Source organism: Garra rufa, chromosome 15 (assembly GCF_049309525.1).
Source record: "Garra rufa chromosome 15, GarRuf1.0, whole genome shotgun sequence".
Classification (NCBI taxonomy): Eukaryota; Metazoa; Chordata; class Actinopteri; order Cypriniformes; family Cyprinidae; genus Garra; species Garra rufa.
In genome coordinates, this window is record NC_133375.1 from 11600497 (window position 1) to 11628438 (window position 27942).

At 35.9% G+C, this 27942-nt stretch overlaps 1 protein-coding gene across 1 annotated transcript; it reads right to left on the reverse strand.

Annotated features, from left to right (window-relative positions):
- Positions 1–27942, reverse strand: olfml2a (olfactomedin-like 2A). The gene is made up of 8 exons (XM_073819179.1): positions 27631–27942; positions 12431–12694; positions 9952–10059; positions 9686–9865; positions 9336–9603; positions 5259–5504; positions 4978–5163; positions 1–1602 (listed from the first exon to the last, which is right to left on the reverse strand). Exons 1-8 carry the CDS (start codon positions 27697–27699, stop codon positions 998–1000), a joined length of 1926 nt encoding a protein of 641 aa, XP_073675280.1. The 5' UTR covers positions 27700–27942; the 3' UTR covers positions 1–997.

A 27942-nucleotide genomic window follows, 5' to 3' on the forward strand; every position in this document is an offset into this window, starting at 1 on the left:
TGATTTTAGAGTAAGTTTATTTGAACTATTTTACACGAAATGTGAAATTTTACACGTAAATGCAACATACAAAACGCTGTAACTCATCCAGGAGTAATCATAAGTAACCACTTATGTTGAGTGACTATAACATTAAATATCTGGGGATGATAAATCTGAGGTTTATAATAGGAATATTGTAACACAACTTATTCTTGGAAATATTTACAATGAGAATGTAGTATTTTACAAAATGAATAGCTAGAAATAATGAAATTTACATAATGTTCAAAATCCCATCCCCTAAATTGATATTTTGTTGCTGTTAAATGATATTACTACACACTTTGCAAATCTTGAATGTAAGAACAAACATTACTGCATAAAAAGCTGTGCAAAACCATTCAGGTTACACTTTACATTTGTTTAAGATCCTTAACTGTACCTTTCTAAACTTGAGGCCTGATTATGAACTATATAAAAATAAGACATAAATCGCCTTAAAGTCCTCAGACTGTTTAGTTGAGGGTAAAAATATATTCATAAATCATGTGGATGCATTTTTATGGAAGCATATTTCTGCCACGCAATAAAAATCTAAAAGATAATTGCAACCTTTTATATCACAATTATGATTTTTTTTTTGCAGTACTGTCTTTTTGTCCCTCAGAATTCTGAGTTTACATCTTGCAATTTTGACTTTTTTGGGGGAATTTTTTTCTTTGAATTTCTTAGGATTCTATTTTCTGAATATTCCAACGATTCTGAATTAACATTTAGAATTTTTATTTATTTGGTTTATTTATTCATTCATTGTGTGATGTGAACTCAGATTTCTGAGGAAAAAAAAAAAGCAAGATAAAAGATCTAAATAACCTATTTATATTTTTGACACTGAGTTTAACACTTTATCTTAATCACCATACTACTAAAGAAAGCAATGTGCTCCCATAAATGGTGTACTTCCTTATGCACCAGGCCAAATTAAAGACGCCCACTGCATCAGATTCTCAAAACTTCACTGGCCCACAAAGTGAATATTGTAGGTCATCTGATGGCCATTGTCCCATGCATACAGCACCTTATCTTTGGGATTGTAGTCCACTTGGGTCACAAAGGCGTACTCATTAGTGAATGGCAAACGTGGAGTGGCCTCTGTGTTTGTGTGCGTATCGTACGCATACGAAATCTCGCCCTCTTTCTGGTTGTAGACGTCAATGGTGTACAGCACGCCGCACACGATGAAGCAGTTTCCGTACGAGTTGCGCTTCAGCCCAGTCCTCCATGTCGTCTCTTTCTTCATGGACAGGTCGCTTGGGTCCAGCTTGCTGATGACGATGACTTCATGTTGCGAATAGTCATAATCCAGCGCCGGGTAGATCACCCAGAGGCCGCTCTCGTCTACGGCGAAATCGATGTCGGAATGTCCTCGCCATTTCCAGGGTGTGGTGTCCTCATAGACTGCATCATGAAGCTGAGTCCAAGCTGCCACGAAGCGCATACGCAGGTCATATTTAATGATGTTTTTGGTGAAGGCTCTGTTGTAATAGAAAGCACCGTTGTAGACCACATGACCGGTTCCTATCCAGTTGTATGGAAGCTTGTAGAGGTTACTCCAGCGACCTATTATTGATGAAGATATTCAAAACAGCTTGATTATGATTCAGTTTGTTACTGTTGAATTTGTATAAGCAACACAGGCCATCATGGAGCAATATTCTCAACTCCATAGTAGGGGTGTGCAATATACAGTGCAATAATACATCAATTTACCCTCCATACACCATAATAATGACAAAGCAAAAACCAGATTTGCAAATTTTACAAATTTATTCAAAATAAAACACTGAGATAAGTACATTGCATAAGTATTCATACCCTTAACTCAGTACATAGTTGAAGCACCTTTACAGCCTCAAGTCTTTTTGGGTCTGATGTGACCATCTTTGCACATCTGCATTTGGCAATTATCTGCCATTCTTTGCCTCACCTTTTCACCTCTCAAGCTCTGTCAGCTTGGATGGGGGCTGGCAGACATTTTCTAGAGTCCTAGTTGTTCCAATCATCTTCCATTATGGATAATGGAGGCTACATGCTTCTGTGAACCTTCAATGCAGCAGATTTTTTTTTTAACTCTTCCCTAGATCATTGCCTTAACGCAAGTCTGTCACTGAGCTCTACAGGCAGTTATCTTGACCTCAGGACTTGGTTTTTGCTCTGATATGCATTTTCAGCTGTTAGACCTTTTCTGAGAGGTGTGTGCCTTTCTAAATCATACTCATTCAAATGAATTTGCCACAGTTTAACTCCACTCCAAGTGTAGTAACATCTAGAAGCAATATGAATGCTCCTGAGCTAAATTTCGAGTGTCCCAGAAAAGTGTATGAATACTTATGCAACGAGATCTTTTCAGTTTTTTATTTCTAATAAATTTGCAAAGTTGTTACAAACCTGTTTTGTGCTTTGTCATTATGGTGTATGAGATGTAGATTGATGTGGAAAAAAAGTAATTTAAAGCAGTTTAACATAATGCTGCAACAAAACAAAATGTGAAAAAAATGAAGGGGTATGAATACTTTTGCAAGGCACTGTACATAATCTACGATACTATTTGAATTGAATTTATCGAATACATCGAAAAAAGCAAACAAAAACAAGCCCAGAGAGTGCACGCATACACTAGGTTAAAGTTGACGCTTTCACTGTGTGATTTAGAATTTTAAAATACATTTCGAATTTCCCCAAAATTCAACATGAGGGGCAAATATGGCCTCGTATGACTTTTATATGTTGTTTATAGTTATATCATCTCATATAGTTAATATCACACAGAGTAGTTTTTTTTTCTCCAAATATCAGCACGATTGCAAATGTGATATTGGTTTTATAAGACCGTCTAATAAACATTTTAGACACAACAGTTTTTGTTTTTACTGTATTTCATCAACAAAAAATAGCTTCAAACAAAGCCACAACAGAACTGTTTTGCATTTTGCATTTCTGAGCAACACACAATGGTGTTTCGTTACTGAATCAATCAGCTGTTTGAACAAATCGGTTGAATGAATGACTCAATCATGCAGTGATTTGCCACCACCTACTGGCGATTTTAGGTTATATTTAAAGTATATTTTCACTTTTTTTCCCCCAAATCATTTCAAATATCAGTATTCAATGTTTTTTAAACATCAAAACATACAAAAAAACATAACTATGCATTTATAACTGCAGGTTAACTGCATTCATGACCTGCATTAAATAGTCTGCGTGAATACATCTAAACGCCACTTCAGAGGCAGTTTCTATGCCAATTCTGCATTGCAAACACAATTTTTGCTGATACTCTAATTTCATTTGATTGGTAAGAGCCCTATAGTGTCTCACTATTTAAGACAAAAGATGATGCATACATTTAAGTATGGCCTTATAAAGGTAAATATGCCCATAAAAGGTAAAAATCTATTTAAACTTAGTGGAAAAGGTAATTTCTGTTACTCCTGCAAACTAATCACCGCACAGACTATGATGAATATCAAAAGCTGTCCACGGCAGTCCTAAACCTGCCAAATTACCAGCACAATAACATGCTCAGCAAAATATTATCGAACACCTGGTTTACAAAAAAAATGAGAAATAAAATTAGCTCTGAATGCCATTTTTGCATTGCAGTTCTTCATCATGGAGGTTAATTTGCAGGTCAATTTCGAATGCTGGGTTTTGAAAAATCCAAATCTGCGATCCAGGCTGATTATAGTGCTCTTCTCCATTTTATTATCATTTGATTAATTACTGTTGCCACTATCAATAAAAATCATGATCAATAAATGAAAATAATAAAACGAGATATTTAAAAATAAATACAATTATAATAAATAAAAAATAAAATAAAATGTACATTTTAGCTTGAAAAGTGGATATTTTAGGCATAATCTGTAGTCTATGGAATATGTTAGCCTGTTTTTGCCACTGAATAAAAAATAAAAAAGAGTAATTGTAATCTAGCAATTCTGCCTTTTCTCTAAATTGCATGATACAAACTCGCAGAATTGTAAGATATAAACTCTCAAATCAGTCTTTTTTTCTCAGAATTGCGCGATATAAACTTGCAATTATTTTCAGTTTATATGTCACAATTCTGGCTTAACTCACAATTGTGTTATGAAGTCAGAATTGTGAGACATGAACTCACAATTCTGACCTTTTTCTTGCAAATGCAAGTTTGTATTTTGCAATTCTGACTTTTTTCTTGCAATTGCAAGTTTATATCACAATTTAAACTTGAGACTTGAAAAAAATACTTTTTTCTCAGATTTGAGTTTATAAGTCAGAATTCTGAGAACATCAGTCTTTTTTTACTCTCAAAACTGTACTTTAAAAAGGTCAGAAACGTGAAATACAAACTTGCATTTGCGAGAAAAAAAGTCAAGAGTTTTTATCTCACAATTCTCAGTTTTTATCATGTAATTCTGAGGGAAAAAGTCAGAATTCTGAGAACATATTAGTTTTTTTTTACTCTCAAAAATGGACTTTAAAAAAGTGAAAAATGTGAGATACAAATTTACATTTGCGAGAAAAAAAAGTCAAGAGTTGCGAGTTTTTATCTCACAATTCTGCCTTTATTTCTCGCAATTGTGAGTTTATATACTGTAATGCAATTCTGAGTTTATATCACGTAATTCTGAGGAAAAAAGTCGAAATTCTTAGAACACATCAGTCTTTTTTACTCTCAAAACTGGACTTTATAACTCGCAACTGCAAGTTTATATCACAATTCTAAGAAAAAAGTCAGAATTGTGAGATACAAAGTCGCAATAACATTTTTTTTTATTCAGTGGCGAAAACTGACTTCCCTAGTAGTCTAATAAAAAAAAAAAAAGATAATTCAACATCTCAAATCATGGTACAGTGCTTTTTCAATGCCTTTAGAGCCTTAAACTGGATTGTGCAAGGTTAGTAAACAAGAACCATGCAGAAATGTCTTTGTTTTACTGTTTTTACCTTGTTTGAAATTCTCCAGGTTGCGGAACTCCACCAGATTATTGCCGTAGTAGTAGTTTGTAACATAGATCTTGTTGTCTTTGGCCACTGGGTCTTTCATCCAGGCTCCTTCATTCCGTCCATAACTGTGATGCTTCTCTGGCATCTCCACTGACGCCAGCGTGCCCTCACAGTCTAGAGATTTACCTATTCAGAGAAATAAATATAAATTTCCATACATCTCAACACATGTACAGTACATGCATTAAATATGCAAATAAGGTGTCCAAAAGTCATTGTACCTGCTTTTTGCAAGTGCGTCTTTCCTCCACTGCCTATTGGTTTCTCTGGTGCTGGTGTGGACAGGGTTGTATTCATGATGGGCACTTGACTGGTGGTTGCTAGTGTGGTGCTTGTTGTTGTCACAGCAGCAAGCGTAGTGGTTGTTTTTGGCGGTTCGGTCGGCGTTATTTCAGACTCTTCCAAAACGATCTCGGAGCCCTTTTTGTCCTCGGTTAGGTGCCCAGTGTGGGTTTTGGCTTGGTTTTCTGAAAAGAGCATATAAGGAGAAATCCAGGGAGGGTTTGAAAGGCAGATTACAACTGTTGGCCTGCAGTTTTACCCTGAGCATTTGAGATTCCTCACATCAAAAGAATTATTAATGAGATGTTGCACTCGAAGAAACTTCCTGCATTGTAACCCAGTCTCTGCCTGCGACGCTTGGATTCGACATTCCTACACTGAGCCCATTTCATCTCATGCCATGTACAACAGATCTCCGTAAGACAATGTCAGCGGAGAGACCCTAATCTGAGCCTCCTCTTCCTGCACTGTGGGAGCGTCTGGAACATTAAACATGTGGACATGAGCACAGGACACAAGTACATCAGATATTCATACACACTCCATCACTGCTATCTGTCATTCAAGGACACAGGGCCAGTACTGTAATAGTTTTGGACAGCTCAGCAAATTATGATTGTTTTCTCTTCCCTGCATGTTACCGTTTTATATTTGGTTCTGGAAAGCAATAAGAATGATTTCATCCCAGAGGAAAATTCTTGCTGATACTGCTGATGAAATAAAGAAATACAGAACAGCATTTCACTAAAATAACTCAAGTTTCTTGCTGCCTCTCAAGAGATGCATTTATAACTGGAGAGGAACTTAAAGATTCACTACACTGTAGATTTCATGTCCAGATTCATGAGAAGGGAACCCCCTTTTCCTAACCGTGGGCTATTCTGGTGTTCACAGTTAAGGATTTTAATGAGAAATAAAATTTAAGAGGAATTGGATTATGGAGGAATTTTATAGAGGATATGTTGGAGATCCAGTCTCGCTCACAAGAGGCTCATGAAATATAAACAATAAAACGCTTCTCTGGACTTTCTCTTGTACCTCCTGTAAGGTTTTATAGTCATGAGGTGAAATGGAGCGTCTGAAAGCCTGGGGTCATAACTACAAACTACAGGTGCACACAACCTGTCCTCAAAAACTTTACACAAATATCAATGGTACAAATAAATAAATATTTAAAAAAAAAAAATTCCAAAAATTGCTGCCACACTGTTTTGGGTGGTTGTCTGGGTTTTACTAGGTGGTAAAAAGGTGTTTGGGGTGGTTAATAAGACAATGCAAGGAGGTTTCTAGAATGTTCTAGGGCCAGTTGCATAAATTTAGCTTCTATGTTAAAGGGATAGTTCACCCAAGAATAAAAATTCTGCCAATAATTACTCATTCTCATGTGGTTTCAAACCCATAAGACCTTTGTTCATCTTCAGCACACAAATTAGAAAAAATTTTGATGAAAGCTCAGAAAGGTAGTAAGGACATCGTTAAAATAGTCCATGTGACATCAGTTCTAATTAATCAACCGTAATTTTATGAAAACAAAATGTATTCTCGTAGCTTCGTAATAGGATGGATGATTAATCGAAAAGTAATCCAAACTGACATTCAGAATCTGTAATTTTCCGATGTCGGTTATTTTGTTTTTTGTTATTTTGTTTGTCTTTTGCACGTTAGAAAAAGCAGGTCATATGGGTTTTTGAAAAATATATTTTTTGAAGTTTGTAACGTAGCTATCATTCAATGTAAACAGTCTGAAAAGTTGTTAATCAAAAACGTGCATTATACATAAAGATATTGTCTCTCAAAAGAAAGAGTCAACTCAATCGCCTTAGCGAGTCGTCATATTTCGAATCTTCTGCCTGTTACAGATCTACGTCACTGGGTAGAACATTAGCATAATCCCTACCTGCCCACAAACACTTCTGCTAGTTAGTGTGTTTACATCATGTTGAGAAGACTCTGTGTTCTGTGCTGTGAAAGAAAGTTTGTTTTGTTTTCATTGGAGAAAGATGATGATGTGAAGAATCAGTAGTTAAAATTAAATTTTTCCACGATACCTCAGCAATACAATTCGAACCTTTTGTTTTGTGCTCATCATTTTACAGAGGACTGCTTCTCTAATCTTGGCTTTTGTCTTCTTTGGCTTCTAATAGTCTTTATTTGGACGAACAAGTGTCTCCGAACCACAACCTGTAAGTACGATTTATACGTTAAGTGCTCAAAATATCAAGTTTTTTGTGCTAGTATGTGATGTATACCTAGTTCAGCTTTAGTTTTCCAGGTAAACCACAATATTACTGTCTTACTGAAATAGTTCTGATAATTTGCTGTGAAATTTCTTAAGAATGTGTCGATTAATGTAGACTGTCGTTGTTCTAATTACTTCGTTTCATAATAAAGAATGTAACTTAGACATATTTTGGTTTACAAACTGTGTTGTTTCATCAGTTAGTCACGTTAGTCAACGTATTCCCCATTATTGTTTTGTTATGTGTTTACGGTTTAGCAGCTAAACTTTAGCTGTGGGCACGATTCGTTTGCATAAGGGTTAAACAAAATGTTTTCATGTCATTATTTTAAGAACCGATTGGAGCACTATATTTTTGTTTTATGCAAAGGTATATCAGGGTTGCCAGATTTTTACAACAAAACCTGCCCAATTGCTACTCAAAACTAGCCCAATCGCAAAAAAACGCATTCCAGGGTGTAAAATACACACTTTTTGTCTGTGTTCCCCTGGTATATTGCTAAATATGACGTTATTTGGGTCGCTTCAACCCGCAGACATCAAAAACAACCATGGACTTGGCAAAACAGTGGACCAATCAGAAGACCACAGAGGCGGGGCAAGCGTTGCAAGCTTTTGTTTAGAGTAGCAGGTTGGCATGGCAACTTTTGTATTTGACGTACAGTTAATCGAGATTTTGATTTTAGGTCATATAGTCCAGCCTTACTTCATAAAATTACGGCTGAACCACTGATGTCGCATGGACTATTTTAATGATGTTCTTACTACCTTACTGGGCCTTGAATGTGTCAGTTACATTGCTGTCTAAGCAGGGTCAGAAAGCTCTCAGATTTCATCAAAAATATCTTAATTTGTGTTTTGAAGATGAACGAATGACATTAGGGAGAGTAATTAATGACAGAATTTTCATTTTTGGGTGAACTATCCCTATAAGACGAGTCTGTCTATTTAGCAGTTAGTTGAGTGTGCCTTGTTGCTCGTAAATGTGTGACAAATGAAAACAATTTGTGACCCTGGACAACAAAACTAGTTATTAGGGTCAATTTGAAGTTGATGTTTGGTTTGTTGGGACAGGACAATATTTGGCGAAGATACAACTATTTGAAAATCTGGAATCTGAGGGTGAAAAAAAATATAAATATTGAGAAAATCACCTTTAAAGTTGTCCAAATAAAGTTCTTAGCAATGCATATACAAAAAAATTAAGTTTAATATATTTACTGGAGAAAATTGACAAAATATCTTCATGTAACACAATCTTTACTTAATATTCTATTAATTTTCAGCATTAAAAAGAAAAATCAATAATTTTGACCCATACAGTGTATGGGCTATTGCTACAAATATACCTGTGCTACGACTGGTTTTGTAGTCCAGGGTCACATATGTATTCTAAAATTGGCTCAAAATATCAAACACGTTTGATATCCTCTGACTGTATGGAATCAAAGTCTGAAGCTAAAAAAACGAAGTCTGTGACCATCATACACTACGCGATTTTCCATTAAATCTATCAACTCTGATCTGCAGATTGGTTCTGATTTTCAGCAACTAGCGTCAACTTCTTCATGCAGACTGTAAATCAGAACACAAATATGGGCAAAATTCACTTTAATGTGTTCTGAGTATTTGCCTTAATCTCTATGATGTTCAAGAATATAGAAGTGTTTCACCCATTTTATCACCCACAGTTAAACCAATTGCTTTTGGCTCTACACTGAGGTGGTTTTCAGAAAACATTAATTGAACACAGATGTGATGTGCACGGTTTCCATACCTCTCTCTCCTCTCCCCGCTGAATGTGACTCAGAGTCGTCTGTCTTGGACGCTTTGTAGTATGTGATCCCCCTGATGACTCCCGCCTGGTGCACTAAGGTCTTGGTTTTGCTGGTGGGGTCTGGCTTCGTAGGTTTCGATGCTTTGGCAGGAGCCTCTTTCTTGGGCTTGATAGGTTTCTCTTTAGGCTGTTTGGCTGGAGGTTTGACAGCTGGGGGTTTCTTGTTGGGTGGTTTTATGACCTCCTTGGACTTTTTATTTTCTGTGCCCTGGAATCATACAGTTTTGAATTACAAGGCTGATCTTGTGCATTTGTGTGTGTGTCGTTGTGTTGGAGAAAGTGTGTGTTACCTGCGCTTTACTGTCAGAGGCGGCGTCTTTCTGCAACAGCTGGAGTCCCAGGCTGGAGATCTCTTTCTTGATGCTCACCATGATGTCAGAGTAGTTCTCATAGCGTTTCAGCTGATTGGACAGATTTACTACGCTGTCCCTCACAAAGTCATTCTCCCTGGTAAGGTTTGTCTTTATGGTCTATGAAGAGATAATGTCATACTTTTGTCAGTTCCTTTAAGCATAATTGATGTTTCGCATTCAAGTCTGATCAGTTTAATAGTTACCTCTTCTAGTGTGTTCATCTGAGCCACAACTTTGTTCATGTAGGCATGGACCTTCATCAGATCCATACTGTACAATGTTCCTTCCAGCAGATCCACCATGGAATGAAGCTAGACACAAACACAGAATAATGAAGAATGTTTGATATGAAAACTAATATTAACTGATGCCTATTGGACAATGCACCTGAATTTAGCTTTGGATAAAAGGATTAGACTTCTTGCCATCAGTAGGCAAAATGAACACTATATAATCTTTGATACTCTTTTTTAGCTATCATATATATAACCCTGGACCACAAAATCAGTCATACGGGGCAATTTTCGAAATTGAGATATATATATATATATATATAATCTGAAAGCTAAACACATAAGCTTTCCATTGATGTTTGTAAGGATACGACAATACTTGGCCGAGATACAACTATTTGATAATCTGGAATCTGAGGGTGCAAAAATAAAATATTGAGAAAATCACCTTTAAAGTTGTCCAAATGAAGTTTTTATATTACTAATCAAAACTAAAGTTTTTATGTATTTATGGTGGGAAACTTACAAAACATCTTTATGGAACATGAACTTTACTTAAAAGAAAAGAAAAGAAAAATCTATAATTTTGACCCATACAATGTATTTTTGACCATTGCCACAAAGTAGCTTTGTGCTACTTAAGACTAGTTTTGTTGTCCAGGGTCACATATGTGTGTTTTGGGTTATGCTCTGTGACAGCATCTGCTGCATGCTACTGATTAGCAAAGAAAATAAGTTTGACTTTTTCAGTTCGGAAAACTAAACAAAGAACTGTGTCTGTGTTTTTTGTTGGTTTTTACCAGTTAGGGGCAAAATGGTTTTCTGTTATAATCAACTGCATCTGTGGCGTGCTTTCTGTTGAGAGAAAGCTTATCATGTGCAAATTAAGGGGCTGAACATCTTAAAGGGAACACCAGGTATTAAGACTTCCATGGCTTAACATAACATAAACAATGTCTCTTACTGAAATATGTAGTAGAAAACCCATGAAAAATGCATGTTATTTAAAAATAACCACATTGTTTTATTCATATTGTACTGTTTACTATGGAGGCAGCATTATTTTAATGACGCGAAGTGGTTGCACTTAGTGAGCTACTGGCGCTAACTATTGCTATTTTTACCACAACACAAGTCAGAAAATAAGTGATGTTTTATTAACAAATTTTGGGAGGAGCTCGCACAGATAAGTAACACGGCCAATTCACCATCAGCAATCACACTCCCTATCCAAGCACTGCAAGAGAATCCCTTTAAATAGCCAAGCAGTCTTACCTTCATTATCTCTGGTTTTCAGCATCCCTCCACCTCCCCGTCTCCTCTCCTTCAGCCAGGGGGGGGGGGGGGCGCTATTGGGTTCGGGCCAAATGCCAAGCTCGGACCCCTCTCCCGGACAGCACGCCAAACACGCTTAACTTTTACGCTGTTTATTGTATGTAAGCGCGAACTCGTGAAAATAGTGATACGATCATCACAGCTACTAAAAGAGCTTACAGGTGGCGATGGATATAAGCGTAGGCTTAAACCAAATGCCATACCATTGATTTTCCCCCACAAGGAGTCTAAACGCCCCTGGATATTGAGTGAAATCCACGCTGAGAAACTCCTTTAGTGGCTGCGGTGTCATGATGAGCGTCGGCATGTTTTACATCCTGCCAGGATGGCATCTAGCATTTCTTGTCTCTGCCATTTGTAAGCTCTTTCAGTTGCTGTGGTCTACTAAAAGCCTCAAAGGCATCAGGGCTAAAGTGGAGAGAACAAAGACGCAGGTCTTTAGGAAGTTTTATTCGCCCACAGGCATCTTCCCATTCTTTTCTCCTCTTCTTATCACTAGGAAAGCAGTGAGGACTTACTTCGCTTCTCTTGTTGCCCTTCGACTGAAAATTACAATCAAAAGCTGCACAATGTGGCATCATATCAGTATTTTATTTTCTGAGTTGTGTTGCGGTAAAAATAGCAACAGGTAGCGCCAATAGCTCGCCGAGTGCAATCATTTTTTGTCGTTGAAATAATGGCACCCCCCATATTCCAAAATATGTATAAAACAATGTGGATTTTTTTAAATAATGCAAGCCCTTTATGGGTTTTCTACTACATTTTTCAGTAAGAAACATCATTTAAATTATATTAAGCCATGCAAGTCTTAATACCTGGGGTTCCCTTTCAAAAAAAAATCAAAGTAAAGTTCAAACATCTAAAAAATGTCAAATTAAGACATGAACATCTTTAAAAAGCCTAATTCATGCTTGAGTTTGTGTACACTAACATGTCAAAGTGAGCGTTCAAAATCCAGTCTAAAATCTAGTTATATATTTTACAGATTTGTTGATGTGAACTCATTTTAGTGCTTTCAGGACCTCAATTAATATTCTATTGGCGTCACTTAATTGGATCATTCTTTTCTCTTAAAGTCCAAAGTTCCTGACCTGAGGAACATGGCAGTGTTTACCTTGAGTAGTTCAGGAGCTTGTTTCCTGAGTTTTTCCGTTCTCCATTCATTCTCACATGGGTTGAGTGAGGAGGGAGGAGCCGTGCAGGAACATTTACAATCAGAGCCTGAGCTCACCGTCTCCACGGTGTAAAAATCATCCACTCGTAAGCTTCCGTCACGGAGCCTGCTGCAAGCCTCAATGCTCAACGGCCTCATCACACACTTACAGCGGCAGTCTGAACCCTCAGATACCATCTTGACTGGCTCCGGCTCACCAAAAATCTGAGACAGAGAATGTGTGAAAGACAAAAGAATATATAAGAAAATATATAAAATATGTTTTCGGTGAGTAAAACAGTTAAAATGGTATTATTGTGCATAGGGGTGTCGCGATATACCCGCATTGACGATAATCATGACATTTAAAGTCCCCCTTGAAATCTGCCATATTGGCGGCAAATAACGTAAACAATGCCACTGAACCGAACGAAACTTGCATATTCTGCTGACTATTGCTGCTGAAAATGGTCAATTATTGTCATGTTTTGGGCTGTACTAATCGGTCGGAATGAGAAAAACATTTGGAGTACTATAGACTGCCAAAAGTTATAACAAATCAACGAGAAGAGTGTAAAAAACTGAGAAAAGAACGCATTTGTGGTTGGCCAAACTAAACTAGGATTTCCAGGGCAAGAATCTTGACAACATTTGTGTTTGTTCTTATCATTTCCAGTCAGGTAGGTGAAATATTAGGCTAATATCTTAATTAATACCGCTTGTACGTATCTTTACCACCTATTAACTTTAGTTTGTCAAAAGATTGCACCCTTTCCTGCTTGCTAAGTCCTTCTCTATTTGATTTAGCAGCTTCCACACGTTTTTCCATGGTTTAGACAGCGTAAATAAGTAGAACAATGTATTCAGTAGTACATTAACTGTGCAATCCATGCTGTTGTTTACATCCGAGTATCTCCAATATGGCTGTGCATCCGGGTAACTGACCAAATTGTGACGTAAGTGCAAACCCTCAGTTGTGTAGTGAAAAATCTGATATTGTGAAATCTTATTACAATTTAAAATAACAGTTTTTCTATTGTAATATAATTTCTTTCTTTTTTTTCAGAAATTTCACATTAACATTAAAAAATCAAGAAAGATTTTTTATGATTATCAATGTCAAAAACAGTTGTTCTTCTTTATTAATTTCAGGATTCTTTTATGAATAGAAATGCCAAAAGAAAAGCATTTATTTGCATATACTTTTTAATCAAAGTATGAATTTCTTTAAAAAAAAAATGCTGTCCTTACTACCTTTCTGGGCCTTGAACATGTCAGTTGTGTTGCTGTCCATGCAGAGTCAGAAAGCTTTTAGATTTTGTAAAAATTTTCTTAATTTGTGTTCTGAAGATAAACAAAAGTCTTAGGGGTTTGGAACGACATAAGGGTGAGTAATTTATAACAAAATTTTAATTTTTACAAGAACTATCCCTTTAACACTATAGCAAACTATGCTTTTGGGAAGCACAACCCTTAACATAAAGATCAAACTAAATCCTTCAAGTGCCAGGGGAATGACATGAGGTGCAATTGGGAACAAAACTAGAGTTTAACCCATTCACATCCCTCTTAAATCATCAGTTTAAAGCCTTTCAGCGCTTTAGCCAAGAAAAAAGCTGCTAATTTACCTTGAAGAGCGTAACAGACTTTGCCTGTCGGCCTGAGCCCTGATGCTCTGGAAGCGATCAAACGTTACACTGTGGCCCATGAGGATACCACTGCAGTGAAACTTTACCAGGCCCTATAACATTTGTCCACAATTTGACCTCCCAACCATACCATCACACACCACACACATACTTTTACTTGAAGGATCTGTGTCACTTTACATGCATTTCAAATCTTATCTCCACTTCCAAGTTACACAAAACACATCTAGTATCTGCATTTTATGAATCAAGACCACTACCTTTAGAGAAGACACAGAAAAAGACTCTTCTCTGTCTCTCTCACGCACGCATCTGTTGTCAGTTAGCGCTAGCTTTCACCATGGCACTGGCTTTGAAGACAGCCCGGGGCTTCAGATTCCCATAAATTCAGCCCAGCGATGGGTCCTGAGTGGATTTGCACCTTCTCCCATAAACAACTTGTTTTTTAAAACCACATCCTGCAGCACCTCACAGTTTGACAGAACATCTCTCATTTCTCAATAACAGCCTTGCATGACATCCAGTGGGTTACATGCGAATATCATTTACAGAGTATGCACTTGAGCCATAAAGCAATAATTGGACTGATATGAGGCTTCATAAAAGCCAGGTGTTGTCGAATACAGAGGTTGTCCATATATGGTGCCGTGCTCTCGGCGATGCCGGCCACATGTACTTCAAAAAGCTGCTTTCGTAATACCTACCTGACGCTGACAGCACTAATAAATCCAGCTTCATGCACAGTAGCAGTAAAAGCGAAAAGACTATGTGGAGCAATGGGGGCAGAAACCACAGAATGGACAAATGCGCAATGACGGCATACAATTGAGGAAGAAGCAGTAAATGATGCACAGATGTGCTGCTTTTTTTTTTTCTCGGACTGCCAAAACAACTTGCTGCTGTTCAGTATGAACTGAAGACAGGAAAAAGCTATGAAATGTTATGTACTTGGCTCATGAATATGAATTAGGTGGAATAACACTCTACTGTATCTATTGACAGAAGCTCTGCTTTGTCTTAAAGGAGAACTCCGGTGTGATTTTGACCTAAAGTGTATTGAATCATGATACCAAGTGTGAACGTACCTTGCATATCTCATCTCGGTTTGTGTCCTGCAGTCCGAAATCTGGGGTCAGTTAGCCGATGCTCACAACAGGTTGTCAATGAGAGTCAACAGGGCATCGGAATAGCCATGTAAATAAATCACTGTTTTACGCCATTTACGAGGCACAAAGTAGCTCCACACTTCATTGGTAGACTTCCAAGGACCCTGACATTTAAAACGAGACATTGAGAACTCAGAAAAAGCACCGGTAGTTTATTTACAAGTAGAAATTGGTTTGGAATGACATGAGGGTGAGTAAACAATGACAGAATTATCATTTTTGGATTAACTGTCCCTTTAAAAACACTAAAATCTCAAGGATTGCTTCAGTGCATCAATTTTACTGTGCTTTCTCTTTGACATTAAAGGGATAGTTCATCAAAAAGTGAAAATCCTGTAATTAATTCCTCAAATTTTGGGTGAACTATCTACTAACTAACCACACAAAGACCGTATGAACCCTCATACAAATTAAAACACTATGTTGCCTACTGTATTTGATTGACATTGGGCTCCGCCTCTATCTAACAGTGGCCCGTTTGCTCTCTGACTGTTTGCCCGAAGAGCTCAGGCCCTGTCATCTGTCTGTACTGAGATTTAGAGGTCTCTATAAATGCCCAGCCACGCCGCATGTGGAACTGCTTACAGGCAGTGAAATATTTCAGCATTTCAGAAATTCTTCATTATAAGATCCGCTTCATCTTTAAGACATCCTTTTGTCTGATCTCGCAACTGCCACGTTGTCGGGTACAGCAGGCCTAAAGGCTTCCCAGGGTAAAAAGGACCTTTCGGGTTTTTTCCACTCTCAAAACAGCAAATAAAGACACCACAGTGCTTTCCTAAACACCTGTTTGATGTTATGTGCTGCAACACTGTCCTGAACTATGAGGTCAACATGTGCAAAGGTTGCTAATGAGGTCATTTGAATTTCTTTTTTTTTTTTAAATGTTAACTTATATGAATTCCTGAAATTATAACATATGTGACCCTGGACCACAAAACTAGTCATAAGAGTCTTTTTTTTTTTATTATTGAAATTTATGCATATTTGAATATCTAGAATCTGAGGGTGCAAAAAAAATCTAAATATTTAGAAAATCGCCTTTAAAGTTGTCCAAATGAAGTTCTTAGAAATGCCTATTACTAATCAAATATTAAGTTTTGATATATTTAGAGTAGAAAATGTACAAAATAGCTTAATGGAACATTATCTATACTTAATATTCTAATGATTTTTAGCATAAAAGAAAAATTGATCATTTTGACCCATGCAATGTATTTTTGGCTATTGCTACAAATATACCAGTGTGACTTAAAACTGGATTTGTGGTCCAGGGTCACTTAACACTTTACTTGAAGTCTTTATGTAAAATGCATTATAAAAGTAGTTTTAATGCATTAATTATGTCTTGTACAATCTCATGAATAATTGTAACCACAGTTAAGACATTATAACACATCAATTCATTGTTACACAATGCATTTTAAATTCTGTTATAATTATTCACAACAAGATACAATGTATTACAACACACATTATGATTAATTATATTGCATTATGCCCTTTAATAAGCATTTATAATGCATTATACATAAAGGCTTTAAGAAAAGTGTTACCAAGTTTTCGTTAATTAATTTTATTAGTAATTGTCAAATGAATGAAAAGATATCCGTGGAAAAACGCCCTTGTTAAAATAGAAGCAAATTGTTAAAACACCATCAAAAACACTAAAAGGAGGAATAATACAGAAACCCCACTAAAAGTTAAGTACATTAAGAGTACGTAAAAAGGTGGTAAACCATTTTGCTGACATTATTTAGTTTAGTATTTAATTACACACAAAATAAAGTAAAATAAAAACCAAAGAATTTGTGGGACCTGAAGGAATTGTCCTGTGGATCATTAGTATTAAGAATCAAGTGTATGTAAACTTTTGAATGTAGTCATTTATATAAATTCAACTATTATTTTCTCATGCAGACTATATGTAAACATCTTTTATGTGAAATATCTTATTCAGGTCAGTAATAAATAAAAAATGCGTTTTGTATTTTGGTAAAATAATTAACATTTAGCAGATTCTGCAAGGTGTATGTAAACTTCTGACCTCAACTGTAGCTGTAAATAGCTTTTAAGCTGAAACCATCTGTCAAATAAATAAATGTAGTTCTGAATCTCAATATCAGACTCAATAAAGTTAAAATGCAAAGGCAAAACCAGTTAATTAACTGGACTGATGGATCAAGGGCTTAAAGTCCAAGTCCCTCTGAAAACTTTAATCATGTAGTTCCATGACAACCACACAATAATGCACATGGGGTGCCACACAAAAACTGAGCCACTGTCAGCTTGAAGTGGAAGGATTTAATAAAGCTTTGCTGTTCTTTTGTGTAAGCACAGACTGATAGGGGACATTAAAAAGATTTAGTCTGACAGTAATTTGCCCAACTTCTCAAAAACACATTTCATCCTCTGTTGAAATTATACCAGAATGGCTTTCATTGTTCAAGCAGAGTTAATTAGGTGAAAAGTCCTGTTACACTTGCAAACATATTCACACACACACACACACACACACACACACACACACTGGCCTTTGACAATAAGAGCCCTTGTTAACCATAATGAAAGAGTGTGTTATGGTCATTTTGGTGTGTGTGCATCAGGCATCAAGGCATACTCAGTTCTTTGTATGCTCTCTATAAGCTTTTTAAATATAGGAAATAGCATTCTAACACATGCATATATGCATTATATCTATTTCTGCACCAGGTTTTATCATATAGACTAAGGTCTAATCAACTAAATAAACGGCATTCCAACAGTTACAGGTCATGCAAACAAACACATTTGTTATCTAAACCTGCTACATGAACATTTGGTCTAACTGTAGCAGTGTACCTCACAACTGACCAAACAGGGAATGAGCTGCTATCCTGAGATAAGATAGTTGTTTTTTCCAAAAATACTTGGCAGGAGCAGTTGTCAACATTGGCTGCTTTCCTGAAAAGCCTCTTACCCCAATAACCTCATGACTGGTGAAGCAGTCTGATCTCTCTTTCAATGAGGTGTTGTCCATGGCTGACTCATCTTCTTCCTTTAATCTAAGGCTTTGAAACAACACTAAAGCAAGTTTATGGCTAGAATTCAAGATGATCCCACACTAAAAGAAACATGCGAAACTGTCTAGAGCATTCTGAAATTACAAAGATACATCTCTTTGATGTTCACCAGGGTCACGGTTCATATCAAGAGTTCTTCAGTTATTTTATCTATCTATCTATCTATCTATCTATCTATCTATCTATCTATAGTTGAGGTCAGAAGTATACATACACCTTGCAGAATCTGACATTTACATATAGTCCACAAGAGAAAATAATTTCAAAGGTTTATACACTTGATTCTTAATAGTGTGTTGTTACCTGAATGATCCACAGCTGTCTTTTTTTGTTTAGTGATAGTTGTTTATGAGTCCATTGTTTGTCCTCAACAGTTAAACGGCCCGCTGTTCTTCAGAAAAATCGTTCAAAATTCGTCAGTTTTTCAGCTTTTTTGTGTATTTGAACTCTTTCCAAAAATGACTGTATGATTTTGAGATCCATCTTTTCATACTGAGGACAACTGAGTCAATGACTCAAATGCAACTATAACAGAGGGTTCAAACGCTGACTGATGCTTCAGAAGGAAGCATGATGCATTAAGAGCCGGGGGTGAAAACTTTTGAGCAAAATGAAGATTTTGCCTAAATATCTTTTTTTTTTTCATTAAGTACTGCTTTTCAGAAGCTACAGAAAATAGTTGTATATGAGTCCCTCAGTTCTCCTCAATGTGAAAAGATGGATCTCAAAATCATACAGTCATTGACGAGAAGGGTTCAAATACACAAAAATGCTGAGAAACCAAAGAACGCGCGGGACCTGAACAGCGGGCAGTTTTTCATTGTTCAGGACAAACAAGGGATTAATGAACAAAAATCACACAAAAAAAAAAAAATCAGTTGTGGATCATTCAGGTAACAACCCAGTATTACGTATCAAGTGTATGTAAACTTTTGAACAGGCCAGTTTTTATAAATTCAACTATTATTTTCTCTTGTGGACTAAATAAAGAATAGCATGCATTTTGTATGATCCCTCTTATTTTGGTAAAAAAAATTACATTTTGCAGATTCTGCAAGGTGTGTGTAAACAGTAATAAAAACAGCATTACTGTCAAATAATATTGCATAATGCTGTGATAATACAGCCTTGACGACACTTTTTCATTCAGACTGAGACAAAGTAATGGATCTAGATCTGAAGACTCAGCTAGACTCTCTATCACTCTATTCCAGCAGGACACACACAGACAGACAGACGCATGTCATTAGGACAGATGTGTCAATTAGGCCCAAACTAGCTTAGCAAGCACTTGTGGATTTTGGGGACACACAGCTACATTCCAGCTGAGTCTGTTTATGTCACAGCTCTCTCTGAACCTCTAACTCTTCACGCTCACAGTCTCAGCCCAGCCAAGAGATGCGAGACGTCCTGGCTGAGGAAGTCAAACAGATGGTTCACACTCAAGAGAATCAGACTCTGAATCTCACATACTGTGATTTCATAAAATGCTACCCGATCTTAACACAAGCTTTTCACCCTTTTTTATTCTTTTAAGGTTTTAGAACATGAAAACACTGAATGTTTATATTCTCCTGTAAAAAGGAAGTACACTTATATTTACACAGCATATTTTCAAAGAGAATACGTATTATGGAAATAATAATATACTTAAAGGATTAGTTCACATCCAGAATAAAAATTTCCTGATAATTTACTCAGCCCTCCAAGATGTTCATGTCTTTCTTTTCTTTGTTCGGCCACCACTGCATTTTCACTGCAGCTTTAAAGGGCTCTACATGATCCAAGCCGAGGAATAAGGGTCATATTAGCGAAACGATTGGTGATTTTCTATGCCTTTTAACAACAAATGCTCATCTTGCACTAGCTCGGCCTCTATGCACTATATAATCACACACATGTGACATAGGCGGAAGTACCAGTGTTTACAAAGCGAACGTGCAAAGAAAGTCAAACACCCTTTACAAAATAGGTAAAACAGCAATGTTGGATGATTTTTAAGTTGGAGGAGATTTTTCATCCTATCCTCTCTTTTTTAACCAATGTATGAATGAAGATTCACACTTGACATTTCCAACATGATTATGTAATGTGTGAAGACGCAGATGCACATCGCAAAGCTAGTGCAAGGTGAACATTTGTGGTTAAAAGGTATATCAATTTTAATTTCTTTTAGAAAATGACAACTCGTTTTGCTAGATAAGATGTGTATTTCTTGGCTGGGATTGTGTAGAGCCCTTTAAAAGCTGCATTGAAACTGCTATTTGGACCTTCAACCCGTTGATCCCCACTGAAGTTCACTATATGAAATAAAATCCTAGAATGTTTTCCTGAAAAACCTTTATTTCTTTTTGACTAAAGAAAGAAAGACATGACCATCTTGAATTACATAGAGGTGAGTAAATTATTATTATTTTTTTTTATTCTGGAAGTGAACTAATCCTTTAAATGTGAACTCAAATATAGCGTCAATTTAAGATTTTTGCTTTTATAAGATGAGAGCAACAACAATATCATAAAAACCACCAATGTTCAGTAATGACTTTATAATTTATTACTAATCGTTCAGCATAACCAGTTCTTTTTGTGAAGTAAAACAGCCATTCCTCCACCCAGTATGATATGAACATGAATTCAGGCACCAGAAATAATTTCATCCACTAGTCATTGAACACTGATTCTGACTCATTTTCCAAAACGATTACATGTTTGTGCATTAAAACATCACTTTTATTTATTATCAACAATGCTGTAAACATAGGGACACGTGTTTTGTTTTAATATATTTGTATGATTTGTATTTTGTTTATCATGCATCATGAGTATGATGATTACTAGATTTTATAGTGCATTGTGGGAATTGTGGAACGATTTTGTGACCTCGAAATATCTGACTCACCGGATAGTGTGCTGAGTAACTAGGGAGCTGATTGAGACACACCCATAGTTGATGGTAAATCTAAGTGGATGCTGTTTATAGGGATGTAACGATGCCCAAGTCAGTTGAAGAAATCAATATAAATATGTGACAACTCAAATCAGTTAAGATGTTAAACAAATCACGATACAGTTGGGGGCTGGGAGTTTATGTGAATGTATCTCTGAGGCAAACTAACTGTCTTTAAGTTTAGATGGTATTTTCTTTTTATTTAGTCTCTGTATAATTCATATTAAAGGAGTGTTTATAAGCACAAAGGTAATCAGGAAAATCCTGTATTGCGCTGTTCCATAAGTGCCACCTGCTGGCTATTTATGGTCACATTAATATATAATGGCTTTGAACATGGCTTATCCAATCAGAATGTACCGTCAAATCTATTAGTTTTATCCACCTTATTTTTGCCGTAAGAGTGGGCGTGGCCATTTGTACATTTTATAGATCTGGCTTCTGGTCTCATCTGCATCCAGCTATTTTCAGCTGTACAAAACAGCTTGTTTTGCTGCTTGATATTGTCTTACCATATTATTTTATTGTATTATCTTAATTATGAACATAATGGTTTGTAGTGCAAACAGTTTTACCGTTTACTGCACGTTGTTATTCTTCTTGTTATTTCCCTATATCGGCTAATGAACTGGAAGTCTCGCCCATAGTTGAAGAATAAGGTGGCTGACTAAAAAAAAGGTTCAAAATGTCAAAAAAAAAACAACAACGATAATTTGTTGATTTAGCAGAGAGTGCAGAAAGCACTTAAAAACGAATGCCGAGAAACCAAATGTTTTACGCAAAGCTGCTGCAAATAGCCCAAGTTAATGCTGCCAAATAAACATTAACCAAACTTCATCTGCTGTGGTAGGCCGCCATGAGTTATAATAGTGCTGGATGGACAGTAGCTGCCAACAGAAGGGCCACTAAAAGTCCAGATTTTACTCACCACACAACCAGCGTATTTCCTGAACACAGCGAGGTCAGAGATCAGGTCTTATGTAAAGGTCTATATAAAGGAAAAACTGGCGTTGTTGCCGCATTCTGAGGTTCACTGTCTGGTCTGGATGAAAATATGACAGCCCTTCAGCTATGATGGCCATCATTACCGTGACGGCTCAGTAAAAGATGTGACGCACTAAATGGGACACAGATGTTCCCGGTTACTCCTAGTTTAAATCTTGTGGTAGAAGTGTTACGACACTTTCATAAACAGAACTGATTCAGTCTTTGATTGGCATTGTGTGAGGTAATGTCCCATGAAAATACAACCAATAGAGTTTGATATTAACAAAACACAGCGGCTGACCTTTCCAGACCTCTGTTCTCTTTTAGCATCAACCCTATAATTCTTCATCCCTCCATCTTTCTCTCTCTCTATTCTCCTTATGATCTCTCATGGGTAACTCTGAGATTGTTTATGCATGCCTCTGTATTAAACGTACCTAGCTGGCACCACTTCCACAATCCTCGTTTTTGGCATGTTGTGCTAATAATAGTATATATATATATAGGTTTTGAAACAGAATTTTAAAGATCTATCTATCATCTATGATATCCATCCATCCATCCATCCATCCATCCATCCATCCATCCATCTATCTATCTATCTATCTATCTATCTATCTATCTATCTATCTATCTATCTATCTATCTATCTATCTATCTATCTATCTATCTATCTATCTATCTACATAGTCTATATCTATCTATCTATCTATCTATCTATCTATCTATCTATCTATCTATCTATCTATCTATCTATCTATCTATCGATCTATCTCTATATATATCTACACAGAGATGGGCATAAATACATAGAAATGTATTTAAAATAAAAATACAAAATACTGAGTGGAAAAATGTATCTAAATACAAATACAAAATACTGTGTCAAAAAATGTATTTAAATATATATGGACATATTCTGAATGCAAAACAAAAACATTTAGATGTGTACTACTGATTAGAAATGATCTTCCCTTCCCCTGCCCTCTAGGAAAAACAAAACTACATTTTTTCCCCCCCAAACATCTTTTATTATGTTTTATCACCATTATGACTTCAACTCAGTCACAAGAACTCAATAACACAAAGTTGATAGATTAAAAAAAAACTATCAAAACTGATTGGCTAACAGGCAGCTAACGCTATTTTTCTCCTACACGTGTCAGTGCTTTTTTATTCTTTCATGTTTTCTGAAGGCAAATCTGAATGATGCACCATTTTAACTTTAATCAACAAGGAATTGATCATGATGACACCCTTACCTTAATGCAGAAAACTGAGAAAAGTCGCTGATCCAATGCTGACTGCTGCAGGCAGCTCACGTGCATGAGTGTTAAAGGGATAGTTCACCCAAAAATGAAAATGTGATGTTTATCTGCTTACCCCCAGGGCATCTATGATGTAGGTGACTTTGTTTTTTCACCAGAACACAAACAAAGATTTTTGGCTAAAACTGGTGCAGTCTGTCAGCCATATAATGGGAGTGGATGGGCACCAGACCTTTAAAAGTAAAAAAAACCATGCACAGACAAATTCAAATTACACCCTGTGGCTCGTGACGATACATTGATGTCCTAAGACACGAAACGATGTAAATACAAATTACATTAGATTTTTCCCAAAGGCTTTACAATACAAAATACAAAATAGTATTTTGTATTTCAAATACGTATTTTAAATACATTTATCTAAAATACTGCCCATCCCTGTATCTACATAATCTATCTATCTATCTATCTATCTATCTATCTATCTATCTATCTATCTATCTATCTATCTATCTATCTATCTATCTATCTCTATATATCTACATAATCTATATCTATCTATCTATCTATCTATCTATCTATCTCTATATATCTACATAATCTATATCTATCTATCTATCTATCTATAAAATCCATCTATCCCTCTATATACAATCTATATCTATCTATCTCTCTATCAATCTGTCTATATAATCTATATCTATCTATCCTCTATCTATCTCTATTGATCTATCTATCTTTTATATTTATATTTAATCTATCTATAATCTCTCTATCTACAAAATCTATGTATCTACATAATCTATATCTATATATCCTCTATCTATCTATCAATATATATATATATATATATATATATATATATATATATTGTCACTATTATTAGTTTTATATATAGTGTAATGAAAAAATGCTAAACAGCAGATAAATGCACAAAGAACAAATGTATGTCACTTTTTTCATTTGTGATTTTTTTTAAACAAATTTTTTTTCGGCTTCACTAAATTTTCAGTTAATTATCCCACATTAGTAACAGGTTTTGTTATCACAGCCCTGCCACTGCTGTTTTAACCTCTTCACCTCTTCACACATTTAACCAACAACAAAGATATTCTAAAAATTTCACAACATTACACAATTAGTTAGGGTTACTGAGTTGGTGACTATCATTTACAATGAGTCAAGACCCCCTCTCTCTATGTCTCTCTCTCTCTCTCTCTCTCTCTCTCTCTCTCTCTCTCTCACACACACACACAGACACCCTCACACCCAGCCATAAGAGGGTAGGGCATGTTTCTGCGGGACCGACAGGGCTGCTCTTAAGTGCTACAGCTGTGTAAGCAGACATATATTGTTTTTAACCCCAGCAGAACTCGACTCCAATTACCATACTAGGCATCGAGCCCAAAACACACTCACACACCCTATCAGGGTCAGTTTTGAAACAAAGGTCACAGTTTTCAGAGGAAATGACGGGTGTGCTGTCTGTCCAAAAACGTATTGAAGGACATCTGTCTCTGCTTGTATCAGCAACATCAGATGCACTGTTAACACAGAGTCTAAAACAAGGTCAAAAAGAACAAAATCAGCAGCCTGTTCAGCTACTTCACAATTCAGTATGGTGTTTTATAGTGTATCGTGCATGTAAACTATTAAAGCATGCTGCTTAGCATTGTGGCCAGTTCTCACAGTGTTAGCCCAAAAAAGCTGGACTGGAATTACAGTAAGGTCAGGGGTCTAAAATGCCAATTAAATTATATTGCCATGCCATCTCAAGGATTAAAGATTGGAATGTTCTGGTAGTGCCAGGAGTCATTTAGGCCAGGGCATATGTGCCAAAATATGCTGCCTGCAGCCCAGGGAGGGGAGATTGTGTGAGAAAGCTGATTTGTTAAGTGTTGTTTGACTTATTCTGAGTGATCTGTCTGTGAAACTGACTGTGGAAACCCCCATTCTCCCATATGGGCTTTTCTGTCCAGTTGCACCACTCACATACTCTGATTTGGAACACTGTGAACATGTACAAGTCAAGTGACACAAATCCCAGTGCTGTTCAACTAAATATTTTGGCCAATTAAATTTTAAGGACCAGAATTAACTGTTGTATTTTCACTATATCCACCTTTTTCTTCACATAAAAATGGGCCATTTGTAAATTTTATGTGTCTGGCTTCCGGTCTCATCCACGTCCAGCTATTTTTAGCTGTACAAAACAGCTGGCTTTGCTGTTTGATATTGCAAATTGGTGTGTTTTACCATATTATTTTAGTGTATTATTTTAAATATGAGCACAATGTAGTGCAAACAGTTTTACTGTCTACTGCACACTGTTATTCTTCTCGTTATTTCCCTATAATGGATAATAAACCGAATGTCGCCCATAGGCTTACTTCCGCATTGAAGAAAAAGGAGTATAATATAATACATAGTATACCATTAAAAAGTTTGGGTTTGGTAACATTTTATTTTATTTTGCCCTGTTTTTATGTCATTTATTTGATCAAAATACAGTAAAACAGCAATATTGCTTATTTAAAATAATCATTCTGTTTTTTACATTTACCATTTTATTATATTTTGCAATTTAATTTATTCCTGTGACAGCAAAGCTAACAGTCGTGCTGTTTTTTTATTTTTAATGTCATTTATTTGATCAAAATACAGTAAAACAGCGGTATTTAAAAAAAATAGGTTTTGTTTACTATTTTATCCTATTTTAACATTTAATATATTCCTGTGACACAAAGCTAACAGTCGTGCTGTTTTTTTGTTTTTGTGTCATTTACTTGATCAAAATACAGTAAAACAGCAATATTGTTTATTTAAAATAACCTTTCTGTTTTTCATGTTTACTGTTTTATTATGTTTTAACATTTCATTTATTCCTGTGATGGCAAAGCAAACAGTCATGCTGTTTTTTATGTCATTTGATAAAAATACAGTAAAACAGCGATATTAAAAACAAAACAAAAAACGTTCTGTTTACTATGTTTACTATTTTATCATATTTTAACATTTAAAATATTCCTGTGACGGAAAAGTTAACCGTCGTGCTGTTTTTTTATGTCATTTATTTCATCAAAATACAGTAAAACAGAGATATTAAAAAAAAAAAAAAAAAAAAAAAAAACTTTGTTATGTTTACTATTGTATCATATTTTAACATTTAATTTATTCCTGTGATGCAAAGCTAACAGTCGTGCTGCTTTTTTTTTGTCATTTACTTGATCAAAATACAGTAAAACAGCAATATTGTTTATTTAAAATAACCTTTCTGTTTTTCATGTTTACTATTTTATTATATTTAACATTTAATTTATTCCTGTGATGGCAAAGCAAACAGTCATGCTGTTTTTTTTTTCATGTTTTAGGTCATTTACTTGATCAAAATACAGTAAAACAGCAAAATTGTATATTTAAAATAACCTTTCTGTTTCCTGTGTTTACTATTTTAATATATTTTTATTTTGCTTTTTATTATGCTTTTCTTTTCTTTTTTATGATGCTTTGCTAGAGGTCAGAAGAACTGCAATTATTTAAAAAAAGACAAACGTACAACAAAAAACGTATTGATCTAAAACTTTTTAACGTAAGTGTATAATGATTTGACACAGGTTTCATGTTCCCGGATATTAAGACAAATTAACATTAAACATCTGATCTCGTGGAATTTCACGTTCCATTAACGCTGATTACAGAATACGTCATTACACAATCCCCAGATGAACTTTATTTCAAAATCTCACGAATTCTGCAAATACAGGCACTCCCGTTTATTGCCATTACAAAATCAAGAAAATGCTGTCTGCTCTTAATCATTTGGCTGGAGATTTGAAGTCCAGGCTTCAACTCTTCCAAAAACACCATGCGCAACAACGAATGGCATGCCAATGCTAAACACAAATGAATCTGGTAATCACAAGATAAATGCACTTGTCAAGTAATAGAAACGAGACCGAACCAAAACCAAATGAAATCATACGCTGGTAATCAAGTTTAACTATTGCAAAACCGTATTTAGTATTCCAAACCGTGCGTAAAATGTGTGTTCAAAATAAAAACACATCTTAAACGCATCTTACCTTGCTCATAGCTCTTGCATCTTCGGCCAAAAGAAGCACAAATGTTAAAATACTTGCGTAGATCCACATTTTTTCATTAACTAAACCAAGTTCTTTTTTGCACAGCTTCCACCTGATGATATGATTTGGCGTCTCTGAAAGCACCTGTATCCTCAGCCTGGAATTATGAGTCTAGATCCACCAGAATACAGGTTTACAGCTCCATGATTACAGGTCGGTGCCATGCAGAGTTGTGTATGTTGTGACGCGCAGCTCGAGCTTTGCTCCGCGCAGATCTGTGATGAACACGCGCGCGCACACACCCACCATCAA

Bases quoted from the DNA above. Each gene is read 5' to 3' on its own strand.
- olfml2a (XM_073819179.1), bottom strand. From the start codon at position 27,699: ATGTGGATCTACGCAAGTATTTTAACATTTGTGCTTCTTTTGGCCGAA. The intron at 9,604-9,685 runs GTAACACACACT...GTATGATTCCAG, and splicing joins CCTCTGACAGTAAAGCGCAG to GGCACAGAAAATAAAAAGTC. The intron at 5,505-9,335 runs GTATGGAAACCG...TGCTCTTTTCAG, and splicing joins AGCGGGGAGAGGAGAGAGAG to AAAACCAAGCCAAAACCCAC.